This window comes from Podarcis filfolensis (assembly GCF_964270895.1).
Source record: "Podarcis filfolensis genome assembly, chromosome: 1".
NCBI lineage: Eukaryota > Metazoa > Chordata > Lepidosauria > Squamata > Lacertidae > Podarcis > Podarcis filfolensis.
Genome location: NC_139604.1, coordinates 52,997,601 through 53,011,527, shown reverse-complemented (window position 1 = coordinate 53,011,527; position 13,927 = coordinate 52,997,601). Strand labels below are relative to the sequence as shown.

The 13,927-nt window shown below is 47.3% G+C and overlaps 1 protein-coding gene across 2 annotated transcripts in view; it reads right to left on the bottom strand.

The window, feature by feature from the left end:
- LOC310767210 (unconventional myosin-X-like) overlaps positions 1-13,861 on the bottom strand; it is a 76,816-nt gene extending 62,955 nt beyond the window's left edge. Inside the window, exon 1 of one of the 2 annotated variants that reach the window (XM_083624145.1) lies at positions 13,631-13,861. Coding sequence is in view for 1 of the 2 variants with exons in the window: in XM_083624144.1 (XP_083480270.1) it covers positions 13,631-13,651 (21 nt within the window). In the remaining variant the exon portion in view is untranslated. The remainder of the gene's footprint in view (positions 1-13,630) is intronic. The other variant, XM_083624144.1, reaches the window with a different exon arrangement.
- Positions 13,862-13,927: the final 66 nt, after the last annotated feature.

Sequence of the window (13,927 nt, the reverse complement as noted above, 5' to 3'; positions counted from 1 at the left end):
CCACCTCAAAAGAGATTTCAACATGAGGCAAGAAGAGCCAGCCTAGTTTATGGGAAACCTACAGAGGAAGGATTGATTGCAAAGCCACTGCGGTTATCAGCAGAAGGGCAGCCTGGGGGGGGGGGGGCTGGTCGAGAGCCAGGATGCTACAATGCAAGCTATGGCAATGAATGCAGGGAGCCTGCTTCCTTTATGCCTCTCCATGGTGATTTAGCTCATGTTTGTTCTTGGTTGCAGATGAGCTGCATGACTAGATGTACCAGAGGAACCTTTCTCCTGAAGACACCTCAGGGTCTTGCAAAATTCCAGTTTCATGGGATCCTGACTCAAGAGCTAAAAATGTGTCAGCTTATGCCCCTGATGCACAGTGTACTTGAAAAGCTCAAACACCAGAAGATGAAAAGGGTGGGGAATGTTGGGATTTTTCATTTTTTAAAAAACAACCACTCTCAATTTGGTGTCTGGCCTGTGACTTGAGAGGTGATGGGAAAGGCTACTCACTGCGTGCTTTTCTGTATCACATTTCAATGGTAAGCACTGTACTTTTTTATTTGTGGAGATGTGTTAAGTCACAACAATAAGATGACAAATCAGGATACAGTGTGAAGTCACTCAGTCTTGGCAGTCTTGGCTAACATGGCTAGCAGAGGCTCTCCAGAGCTCAGGCAGAACCCATTATCTGCTGTTTAATTCTTTTAACGAGAAACACCAAGAATTAAATGTGGGACCTTCTGTGTGCTTTACAAGTGAATGATGGTCCTTCTCTTGACTCTGGTTCACCCATGTACAGAGTCTACCCATGCAGAAGATGTACAGTGAAAGACTCACCTGGGGGTACACTATCTAAAGCAGGAGATAGATCCCTGTCCTGCTGTCTTTGGTAGCAGAAGTACAACACCCTGGGCATTATGGTGCATCTCTTGGGGAGAAAGAGTTTTTTGAACCACTACAGTTGGCATGTGCCAACAAAGAGCCGAGAACCAAGTCCCTACCCTGTGGTTTGATGGCCACATTACAAGACTTTTATCAAAATTGCTAACCTATCCTCCTGGTCTCAGCAATGGGGGAGGCCTACAGTCTCCACATAAGGCTTGAATCAGGTTTCAACAAATGCATCTTCTGATTGATCCAATGGATCATGAATAAGTGATGGATACATATAAACAGAAATTAGCTAATGGAAGCAGGAGTAAGAGCACTGCCAGTGGGAAGAGCATCCACTATACCCACAAGAGAAAAAAAGGTTATCTGATCAGTCCCCAAGGAAGGTTTGGAGAGGAGGCAATCAATAATGGCTTTCAGAAAGGGAGGCCACACCACATGGATCGTAAATGGGGACTTTCATTTATACTTCTCGAACAGCATTGCGCTTCCACAGCCTGATCTCACACCCATCATCCTCATCATCATCATCATCATTATCATTATCTTGCCTTCTGGTCTTCCCCTAAACTCGACAATCATGCCTTCCCTCTTAGGCTGGAGACCTGTTGCCTCTCTTCACACCAAACAGAGACTGTCTGCAGCCTTTACATGCTCCCTACTGTCCCGCCTCAGAACTGGCTCAGCAGCACCATTCAAAATAGTTAATAGTGTGACAAGAGAGCATGAACTCCCAATCAGGAGTTGACCAGAGGAAGCAGCTTGGTGAATGGGCCAGGATGATGAGCTTTTACCAAATGGGAAGAGGCAGAGGTAGGAGGCAAATCAGCAGGAGATGAAGCGCTCCAAAAGTAAGGGCTAGCTAGAAATTTCATATAAGCTTCAAGGCAATAATACTTAGGAGACTTCTTAAGTGGTCAGTTTTGCAATAATGGGATGCCCTTGCAAGCACGTTTAGAACCCTGCAGAAGGAAAAGCGGTAATGAATACAGTATACAGGTTTTATCCATTTGTTTGGCACTTCTTTTCTATTGCGTGAATACTGCATTTCATAACCACTGCAAAGTTTTACTGCGTGGAAAAATCTTCTGCTATGGCTCTCTAGAGTTGCTTTGAGAGAGGGGGATACAAGAGTGTACAATAGTTAGAAGTGACTCATGGTCAATGACAGCACTATTTTTTGTGTGTGGGTGACATCTACTTGTTTTTAGCCTAGGAATAATATTTGTGCTGAAACAGGTACTAAGTTGGCATTCATAAGAGAGATCGAATTCATGATGATGGCAGAGCAATAGTCAATACCTCTATGCTTATTCATGATTATCTTCAGTTTCACATTCATTTTTATTTTCTGTATTTTTTAAAAAGTTAGCACCATCTGTTAGCTTGAGATGCTCAGATACTCTTTTTCCAGCATTTTCCAGCTAGACTTTATCCCTTTACATCTTTTGAGTGGAACCTACTAGTTCTGCTCACATTATATACACCAATTGTAATTATATATGTGATACTGCCATACATAAACTAGGTTTATGGGACAGCAGGGAAACCAAGTACAAATTATCCTGCTCCTCTCTGTGTCAGTGTCATTTTTTTCATGGTAGAGAAAGGTGGGTTGCAGGGGACTGCAGCAATACCCAGTTTGCAAGACTAACAAATCATGAGATGATATACCTTCTTCACTTTCAAGAATGAGACAATATACCTGCCTAAAAAGAGCAATTGATATGAAAAAAGGGAGGCTGCCCTGTCAGCAAGCAGCAAGGAAATAACAAGGGAGAAGAGAAACTCAGGCTGCGCCATCAGTGGCTGCAGGTCAGGGCGAACCAGCTGACACCGCCCTTCCTTTCTTGGAGGTCTTCCCTGCAGCAGAGACCCACCCACTCTCCTCAGCTGTGCTTAGCTTGCAAATCCAGGCAAGGTCACAGGCAGAGAGATCTGGCTGGAGACTCACCGCCCCAGGGAACAGGAATCAAGCAATGCCTTTAGACTAATCTAATTTCCAGCTCCCTGATCTACTGGTTCAAAAGTGTCCTCAGCTGTAGTAGCAGCTGCATCTACTCTTCCCACAAATGGCAATATGGGGAGTTGCTTAGTATTCGCCTTACTGGGATCTTAAAGCGCTGCGGGTGAGCTCCTGTGTCACCCTTCTGCCCAGATCCACCAAGTGTTTGCACCTTGCTGAGCAACACTGCATGTCCATCAAGGCAACACGGTTTGCTGGAGCAAAGAAACTGGGGAGTTTTTTGCTGAAGAGTGGGCATTCAGGGTTCCCTTTGACATTCAATTCCACTCTGCTTCCACACAAACTCTGCAATTGCTTTGCGCTCTCTCTCTCAAAAAAAGAAAACACAGAGCAACATCTATTCAGTCACCTCATGGCAATTAACGTGCAAATGCACTCCTCACTGTTATCTACAGCGACAGCATGTCGCATGGGGTCAGCATCAAAAAAATCAAAGTAAAACCATTGCCATCTTCTTACATACGCACAAATTCTGATGAGTGGATTGCAAGAGGTAGTCTGTTTGGAAAGGAGCTCTTGTCTCCACACTGATGACTCCCCCTGAACTTTTCTTCCACATTACCTCTCCACAATCTAGAAGAGGTGAGAATTCAGCTTATTGTACTGTACTCAAAGGTCTGGTAAAGCAGGTTAAAATTCCTTCCACGATCCAGACTTCCTTGATGACCATGACAGTGGAGACTACTCAGCAGCATGGTATTAAGACGCCTGGTGCTTGATGCTACTTTCAGAGGCCCTTTGGTAGAATTCTAATATGTATAATTTATTCTAATTCCTATACTGAGCTATACCAAGCAGTTGTTCCATCACTGAAAATGAGGAGAATGTACAGATATTTGCTTCCATCTACATAGACACAAATGACAGCTCTCTCCTGGCCCATCAGACGCTCTCCCAACTGTTGATGGTGCCTTTGGATACTGAGCTGTGTCAATATAGAACCATGTCTGTTTTAAGGATAGTTGACACATGAATGTTCGTTGTGTGGTTAGCTCTACATCAGCTGGTGGCCTGCATGCATGAATAAGTTGTTACAGGCATCAAATAGTACAGGCAGAATGTATATACCACTTGAAGCACAAACCAGTTTAAACCAATAGGACTATCCACATGACCAATCAGGATAGAATAAATTGGGGAGAATGGGGAGAGAGAATAGGATGTGGGGGGGAATCCCTCCCTCACCTGAATGCATTTGATTGGTTGCTTTTTTATGGGATCCCTCATCATGCACATAAACCCTACATGTGTACAAATAATGTAGTCATGCAACCAACTGAATGGGAGGGGTTTGCAGTTACAAATGCCCTAACACACAAACTCAAACTTCACAGGCTGGTCAAATGAACAGTACTACAAGCATTAAATAATCAAGTGACTAGAATGGCATGCATGTGTGAACTTGGGTCATTATATAGACACCCGTTAAATTTGTATTTTGTGACCCAAACTCCTTCCATTTTGTTCATACACCTCATCCTGAAAGCTCTTGCAGAAATGTCATTCAATATAGGGAGTCGTCTGAAACTGGATATTTGATGGATGTCCTGTTCATAGAACATCACCTGGAAGAGACAATCCAGGATGAAGGCAAAGGCATACTGCCCAGCATCCTCCCTTTGGTCCGGGTGGAAAGGTTCAGGTCACTCCCACCAACTCCCCAACAGGCACTCAGAGGAAAGGTTATGTCTAACACCTTGACAGCCCTCCTGTAGCCACCTTGCTTGCTTCATCCTCTAGACCCATGGCCATTTTCCTGGCTGTCCCCCACTCCTCCTGTTGGCTGGACAAAGTCGTCTGTCAGTCAGAACTCACCGGGGTCCAGAGTTTGAATCCCCACTCAGCCATGAAGCTTATTGGGTGACCTTGGGCCAGTCACCATCTCTTAGCCTAACCCCCCTCACAGGGTTGTTGCGAGGGTGAAATGGGGGAGGAGGAGAACCATGTACACCACCTTCAGCTCCTTGGAAGATAAAGGTGGTATATACATGTAATAAATAAAATAAAATAAATGGTGCATATGTGGGTGGTGGCCAACAGAGAAAGAAATAGGACGCGACACTCTGTTGCTTCCAGGCTACCCGACAGGGTTGGTGCTGGAGTCAATGGCGCCATCTGCCACAGCCTTTTCCTAGAACTGTGCATAGCAAGTCACCATAAGGCATTGCCTGAGTTGGGGCAGGCTGCTGCATCTGCTAATCTGTGGCAGGTGCATTCATGTCTTTGGGCAATCCACTGAACACATCACCAATATCAGAGTTTTGCACTAACCAGCTCACCTGGCCATGTCTGAAGGATGAGGGTTAAAATAAATTAAAAAATTCTAAACGCCGGAAATGTTTAACAGCTGCTTTTTTGCTTCAAAGCCAATAGAGTATTAGAACTACATGGCTTCCTAGCTTTATATTTCTTAAAACATCTATTCACTACTGATTTCCTTTGTTAACACACAAGTGAAAGAAGGCCAGCAGTTTAATCAATAGTCTGTTCAGTGCCCCCCCTCCTTTCCCCCTTTTTTTAAATGAATGTTTCTCAGATTTGGGTCATACTCAGATCCCACTGCAGATGTGACAGAATTATTTTTGTCCACTTCAGACTTATAGGTCTTTTATTCCAATTTCGTTCAGCTTAAGCTGCTGCTGCTTCTTTTTTCCACGCTTGCCAAAAAGAATTGTATCTGAACCTTTCTCAGCCATACAAACAGCTAGTAGAATGGAAGAGTGGGGCAAAATAAGAAAAAGCAGAACAGTGTGTGTCACTGGCATTGCACTGGTTGAAGTGCAACCAGATATCTGGATCCAAAAATGACATGCGTTTCTATGGAAAACTATCAAATTCTCAAAACACAGCTCTCTGGACTTTTATTATTTAATGTTATATTGTTTGTGTTTCTGGAGCCTTCGCCTTCTGATGAAGAGGCTGAACACCTACTTTACTTTACAGCACTGGCATGTCAAAGGAGCTTTCGATGAATCCACATGTCTGGTTAAAAATGGCGAGGGCTCTGTTCCACTCTCTTTCTTTGTGACTATGAACCAGTCATGCACTACACACTCTCCTCCATTTCTGTTACAATCAAAGAGTAGCATTTTGACTTTGATCTTATGGGACGTTCATCATTCCAAGAGTCCTCTCTCTTTCTCTCTCTTGTGCCATACTAGGAAGATCTGAGCAGAGACACATCTGCATTCAGCATCTGAGCTGAGCAGCATCACAAGCTTGGATGCTCTGGGCACAACAAAATAAGATCTGGGTGAATGTTCCAGCTGTTATTTTCATAGGAAGCTATTAGAATGATAAGCATTAGCAGGGAGCTCGTTTATAGGTAAACGTGGGCTTGGTGGAGCTGCTGCGAGGCAGCCACACATTTCTGAGCTTCTGCATGAGCACATTGTATGGAGCTGTGCCAAAGTGCTTTACTGAAAGACAAGGTGCATTTGCAAACTGCATCCCTCCCCCATCTCCTCGCATAGATCAGGCCAGTCACATTTTCAAAAGATGAGGGAGCGCACGCCCGTTGGCCGGTTGGCACGAAGCATCCTCGTCAGAGCTGTGCTGGCTGCTGTTGTTTTAAACACCACAACGCTACCCCTCCAGGGTGACATCAGCTCCGTCCTCAAGACGGATGGTTTTACGATTCGTTCTAGCAAAAAGGCTGGGACCAAAGTCAAGCTAACAGGTTCATGATTTGTTGGATCCTCCTTTCTCCCTTGCCTAAGAATAGATGCAAGGTTCATTCCCCCTCTTGTCCCCCAGGGAATCGCAAACGCTGGAAGAGGACACAAATGAAATTCAAGAATGACCTTGGCAAAATTCAAGCACTGGAGCTCTCTACAATGGGGAAAGAGAAATCCAAAGGAAATGAAAGCAGTAGATGTTGGACACAAACCTACCCATCCCAGCCTCCAAGGTTTTAAAAAATCCAGATGTACATCGGTGTGTGGGTGATTAGGTAGGGGAAAGGAACAAACCAAGGAACCTAGATTCATGATCAGCTATTGCTTTTTTAAATAGGGGTCCACTTACATGTCAAAACACAGACAAAGGTTTATTAACCCTCTCCTTGCCAGGGTGAGCAGGCTCTGGTAAAGCTCTCAGGCAGCCTGGTTAGCCACTGTGAGATGGGCCATTGGCCTGATCCAGCAAGCAAGCTCTACTTATGATCTTATTGTGTCTCCTCCTGATGAACGTTAGCATCTTGGTCCAAGTCACTAGCAAAGGGCTCATTATTTATATCCCTCTTTGTCATGAACAGCCACAGAAACTCTGTTAAAATTCTCTCCCTTATGCAACTCATCATCTCAGTTGTGTTTGCACGAACTCTGGAAGAGCCTCTGAAGGTGAGAAGATGCAAGTTTTGGACAAGACTCCAGTTGGTTTGCCTCAGAAAGAGGGGCTCATAAGGTGCATAATAATGGGAGCACATCCCAGGGATCGGAGGCCATGGGGGATGCTATGGAGGCCAGCCTGAGCTGCTGGGCTGCCAGTTGTTTCTTCCTAACAAAAACTGTGGTCCACTATATTTGCTAATTGTTTATTGCTAATGTGACGCTGTTGGATTCACAGTGTAATAACTAACCGTACTACCTCACGTTGCAATTAACCCGAGTGCTAATAGACAGAGGTGGCACAGAAAGCAATGCAATACAACAACACCTTACTTTAATAATAATAATAAAGCATTCCCAAACACCTACCCTGTGTTCTTGAAGTGATATTTCTTATATAATTGGAAACTTAATTTTTCAGAGTGGTTAAGTAGCCTTACAATGAATGACACATTGGTATCTTTAAAAGGGGGTGGGGAAGGAGTTAGAAATTCTTAGGAGTTGATTCACTTCTCTGTCTTCTCCCCAGCCAAATACTCAACACTCATTAACTTGCCACCAAATTTGTGTATTGAGCTGGTGTCTGGCAATATGAACCACAATGGGCATTTTACACAGGAAAATATTGATGTTGCACACAAGTGAAAAACACACACATGTGAAATAAGAACATAAGAAGATCCTTGCAGGATCTTCTGGCCTATCTACTCCATATATCTGGCCTATGTACTCCATATATCCTGCATATACAGCGGCCAGCTAGATGCCCATGGGAAGCCTGAAAGCAGGACCTGAGCGCAATAGCACTCAGCCTTAGATTGTCCCTTAGTTTGTACACCAACTTCTGAATGCAAGTGCAATTGCTCAGCCAATCACACTGTATGCCTCCATATCACATTTAATATCCTTCAAGTGCCCATAAGGAACCTCTTTGATCACTACTCCTGAGGCTTTTGTTTCTGGCCCATGTTATCTTCCCTGCCATATATCCAAAAAGGTGTGTGTCTGAACATAACAATTCAATTCTAGTGAGATATACTGGTTAGTCCTGGCTAAGACCAAGGAGGTTCTCAGCCATGAATTGCACTGGGTGACCTTGGACCTATTTCTCTCTCTCTCTTTTAGTCTAGTTCACCTTCCAGGGTTGTTTTTAGTATAAAATGGAAAACCCTATACTCTCTGGAGGAAAGGACTGGGTTGTAATAAGCGAACAAATAATAATTAGTCTTGTGAGATCAAACCAACATCTGGTTCAGAACTCTTACATCAAAAAATGGGCAGTCAGATAACGACGGTCAGTGCCACACTCGCCTCCTGATTTCAGCGGGGTTGTGTGGTGCCCTCAAAATGTTGCTAGACTACAACTCCCATCATCCTTGACCATGCTGGCTGAGGCTGATGAGAGTCATAGACCAAAATATCTGGAGGGCACTACATCTCCTACCGCTAACACACACACAATCAATTACCCCGTCTCTCAGGAAGAGAGCAGTGAGGCAACCATCTCCCTGGCCAAACATGCCCCATGTACAATAATCCAACCTTCACTTATGCTGAACATGCTTTATTGCCTTCTATGGTGACAAGCTACTTGTTTGGGAGCCAAAAGAGTCAACAAAGGGGTTTTAGACACAGGTTGTTCCCTGCTCTGTGGCTCCACCATCTTCTCAACCAAAGAAAAGTCACTTGGGAAGATGATGGCGTAAGGAAAAACGCAGCCACCTAACTCGTCAGAGAGCTAAGCGAGGCACAAAGTTTTGGAACATGCAGACAAACCATCTAGACCAGAAATGGATGACGAGAACAGAGGAGCAACTTCTCAGAGCTTGACCCAGGCCTCCCCGCCATTCATCCCAAAAAAGCCCTGGCACAAAAAAGGCAGAGAGCAAGAGGCAGACAAACACAAGGACCACATCCTCTGTGGTCGTCCACTTCCTGCCCACAGATATACAGGGAAAACACTGTCATAGTCACAACTCCCTTTGGACACCCCTTGCCACCATTTTCTCTCCCCGACCACCCGGTTCTCTCTCACACACACATCCAGCTGTGCAGGAGTTTTCACTGTGATTGCAAGCCACTTCCCTCCAGGCACAGAGCTGCAGTCATCTTCCTCCCCCCATTCCACCTCTCCCTCTCCCTTGCTGAGCTGCTTCTGGTTATATGTCCAGGGAAGAAGCAGGCCAGGGTGACTAGGCCACTGTGGAAGATTTGGCTTCTCTGAGATCGGAGGGGGAAGGGACAGCAAGGCAACCATTCAACCGTTTGCTCTGGTTTTCAGCCTGCAAAGGGAAGTGCCCGCGCCTGCTGGCAGGCTTCCCCAGAGAGCAGGGCAGCCTGCCCACCGCACATGCAGAGGCACTAAAAGGCACAATGGGCTCTGTGCCACCCAGGACTTCCACAACACCACAGGGGATGCCCTTCAAGCCATTGAGCCCATTCTGAGTGTTGCTGTGTGGTTTGGTTTTGCTTCATATACTCAAGACACAGCACGGAGCTACTGCTTGAAGCCAAGTCATCCAGCCAGCAAATCATGCCAAGCACAGAAGTGGCAGCCAGCTGGGCAAGAGGGCAAGCAAATATGAGCAGTCCCGTGCCCACACATCCCCCTCAGTCCACACTCTGTCCCTCCTGCCACAGTCGGCTTCCTCATCTCAGCCTCCATCCATCCACCCATATGCTTTTCTCAGTCTTGACTTTGTACATGCTCTCCTCCTCCCACTCCCCCCACCAAATAAAGCATTTGCTTTGGGATTTGTATGCCTCTCTAATCTTCCTCCATATAAGACTATCTGCTCTCACTGCTGAGGGGCATCTTTGAAGGTTAGGGAGATAACATGACACCTTTTCAGCCACTGCACACCCAACAGGCCTTGGGAGCCCTCTTCCCCAGTGGAGGGGGGCAGGGGGAGATGCCCACCTCCTTCCTGACCTTCCATCACTGTGGGAGGAGAAAACTTATGTTTTAGAAGACTTCAGAAGAGGGTTGTTGTTGTTTAGTCTGCTATGCCTCATTTCTGTTTCTGCTCTTCTCCCCCCCCTTCTGTTTAGTTATATTTTAAAAATTGCAGATGGCTGTATTTAGGTTTGATTTTACTCACAGCTTTAGATGAGCCGCTCAAACCAGAAATGGATGTCGAAAGAGAAGCAGCTTCTCAGAGCTTGACCCAGACCTCCCTGCTCATCCCAAAGAGCCACAGTCCCCAAAGGCAGACAAGACAGAGAATCACATCCTCTGTGTCACCCACTTCCTGCCCACAGACATGCAGGGAAAGTTGTTCAACAGAAAAGTAGGATATAATTTAAAAGCAAAGGAGCAAACCTAGCCTGATGGTTGTAGTGTCTTGCATTTGTGCTGGGCTGCCAGAATCTGTTCCAGTAACAAGCGTAGCTCTTGGATAATGTAAAAATAGATGCATAAATAAATAATATGGAAAGTGCCTCTAACCAGGTCTAGAGTGCCCTTCAGTAATTTTTTTTTAAAAAAGAATCACAAACTTAGGCATTCCAGCCAAGGGCAGCTACATGCTGCTTTGCATATAGAAGATCCCAGTTCACCAGGGAGGACTGGCAATGTCCTCCCATCTGAAATCCTGGACACCCATTGCTAGTCATTGGAGACATTGTTGAGCCAGATGGACCAATGGCCTGACTCAGAATAAGACAGATTTCTATCTTCCTGTGCAGATCCTTTTTGGCTACTTGACTACCCACTGGAGGTACCTGCAACTATGCTTGAAGACTACTGAGAAAAGCCCTGGTCCCTGCAGTGTCTGCCCTTTAGAGCCATGATTCTACTGAGCAGTGTGTGTGTGTGTGTGTGTGTGTGTGTGTGTGTGTGTGTGTGTGTGTAGGGCTGCAAAGAACTGTCATGGATGTAAAAGGAGGGCTGATACTTTGTTCTGCCTGCATTTCAAGTCCTTTCCATACTGGCTGGGGCACAGAGGGTTGAGGGGCAAGATGCTCCTTTGCGAGCTAATGGGGCTCCCTACAATTACAGCCAGGCACCAGACGCTCTGCGCAGCATTAGGTTAATCAGTTAAAGGGTGCAACAGCAGCTCCTGGCCACATTCTGTGCAAGGAGAATTGGGGGAGGGAACAGCAGACACGGCCTGCTGTGTGAAGAGGGGAGAGGAGGGTGGAATCCATAAAAACATCTGTTCAGATAAAGAACACAAAGAGAGGGTGGGGGCAAGATGGAGCCCCTTAAACCCATTATCTGCTCCTGCTCCCTTAGTGCCTGGACAGCTCAGACACTGAGCTTAATGGCCCAGAAACTAACAGAGGGTGGGAAAACCTCAAGCATCAGTCAAGGGGAAAGCCAAAGTGGCCCAAAGACCATCAACCCCCCAGTCCAAGCCACAGCTTAGCTGTGCTCCCACACAACTCTTCCGCACTATGGTCCCGGAAAACAGAATTAGGACTGCCATGGCTAGCCATTTACTGCTCAGTCATCTGGTGCTGCTTCAGAAAAGGGCAGCGACAAGCAGACCGTGCACCACGCTGCATCACTGCTCACATCAAGGCCACTGTCAGCCCTTAGTTTTCTTCAGCACTTCTAGGCCAGAGTAAGAAGGCACTCTTGCTTGCACAGCAGTAGCCCATTGCTGCATTAATAAGACACCTGCCAGATGTCTGTACAGCTGTAGCTATTGGGGAGAGAGGGGTATACAGGTTACAATGGTCAGGGGGAAACTAGGGCTTTGGGCTCCATCTCCTGAAGGCAGGCTGCAACAGGCCAAGTTGCCCCTGGTATGAAGGGGACTTAGCAGCAGCCACCTATGGCGCTTGGAGTAAGTGTTCTGGGTTACAAAGACCAAGCCCAAACACACATAGGCAATAGTAGAGGCCAAGTGAGGCAGCAAGTGTTTTCCAGGCAAATTGCTTCACCCCCCTCATCTATCACACTGTTGCTGGACCCCTGGTGGTTACTTAAAGAAAAGGTCCTTTCACATACAGTACTGTATAAATTATAATTGAATAACAAACTGGCACATGAAATAAGTATGGATTCCTACAACTTGAAAGTTTACTCCATCAAAGTCAACAAGACTGACTTCGGAGGAAATATTGGAGACAGTTAATGTGAAATGTACAGTTATTTCTCTTTCAGGAATCAACAGGCAAGACTATTCGTGACTAATTCCCCCCCCCCACTTTGCCCTCCCTTTCCCCCTCATCTCCCCAGTATTTTTTTCTTCTGCTGCCTGTGTCCAGCATCCTGAATAAGGATATGTGGAAATATGCATGTGCACATGCGCATGCGCACACACACCAGCCCTCTTCAACTGTATTGACGGGAATTCCTTGGGCACAGAGCCCGAATTTGCTCATTTGGAGGAGGGTAAGGTGACTGTTTTCACTTTAAAAAAAACAAAAAACCAGACACAGCAGCAGCTGAGTGCCACTTTCAATCAAGGGAACACCCTGTCATCTCCTCTCCCCAGAGAAACAGAGGAGTAGATGCTACATGAGCGTAGCAAAAATCCAGCGTGTGAATTAGTAACACAGACAGACATAAAATCCCCAAATGGCTCATCCATTTCAGAACGAGTTCTGGGTTTAACGCGTCTGTTGGGGTATATTACTCATTCACACAGGAGGATGCACCCATCCTCGCAGAAGCAAAGGAGGAAATCAGATGTGCCAAATCTGCCCCCTGCATCCCAACAAGTCAAGGTTCAAAGCCTCCCTTGTCATCACTGGAGAGAGGCTTGGACACCAACAGACTGTACAGACCGGCTGAAGGGTGGGAGATTCTCGGGGCCAGTTTTAAGGGTCACCCACAGCAACCAGACTGTCTCACGCCCGCCTTCCCCTCCCAGAAGGAAACTCCTGCTCCAGCGAAGCTTGACAAGCATAGCCCCGGTCTAGCAAACGGATCATCACCCCTTGCTCCCAAAAGGTCCCCACCGGACCCGGTTCTGTTTTCCGCTGGAGACCCTGCAGCTTTCCCCCTCCCTCTTCTTCCCAATGCCAGGGTTAAGTGTGAGGACGGTGCCCCTTCTTCACCTTTCATGGACAGAGAAGCCCCCCTCTGCTCCTTGGATCTAAAGGGGGAGAAGCCCTTGGTCTCAGCCTCGACCCTCCGCCAGAGACCCTTGGATCAAAACGAGACCCGACACACCCACCCCCCCGCCCGGGCAGTCTCGCTCAGCCGTTTGACGGCAGCCCAGCCGAGCCTAGCAGGGGCGCCTGGGGACCGGGGCGACCCCTCCTCTTTGGCCGGCCAGCTGCTGGCCGGGTGGAAAGGGATTCCGTGCGCCCGCCGCCGCGCTTGAATGAAGGCGAGGGGAGCAAAGGCAAGGGAAGAAGAAGAGACCTAGTGTAGAGGGACTAGCAGCTTGGAGGGGGCGGGACTGTGCCCTCGGGCTCGTCCTCGCCGCGCTCTCACCTCCTGCAGCTGGGGGTCCATCTGCTCCGAAGGCAACGCCGATTCCAGGGACGGTGGCGCTTCTCCCTCATAGGCGTTCACCTGGCCTGGTGAGGCGGCGGCGGCGCCCTCGCTCCAAATCTTCAGCGCCTCCCCGGCGCGCTCGGTAGCAAGAGCCGCAGCACGAGCATCCCGCAGGCAGAGCGAGCCCAGTGGCCGGCTCCAGCCTCGGCTCCGCCCCGACGCCTGATTGGAGCCCCAGAGCGCCTTGGGTGGCGCCTGCTTCGCGCCAGCGCCGGCCTGTTGCCCCACCTTCGC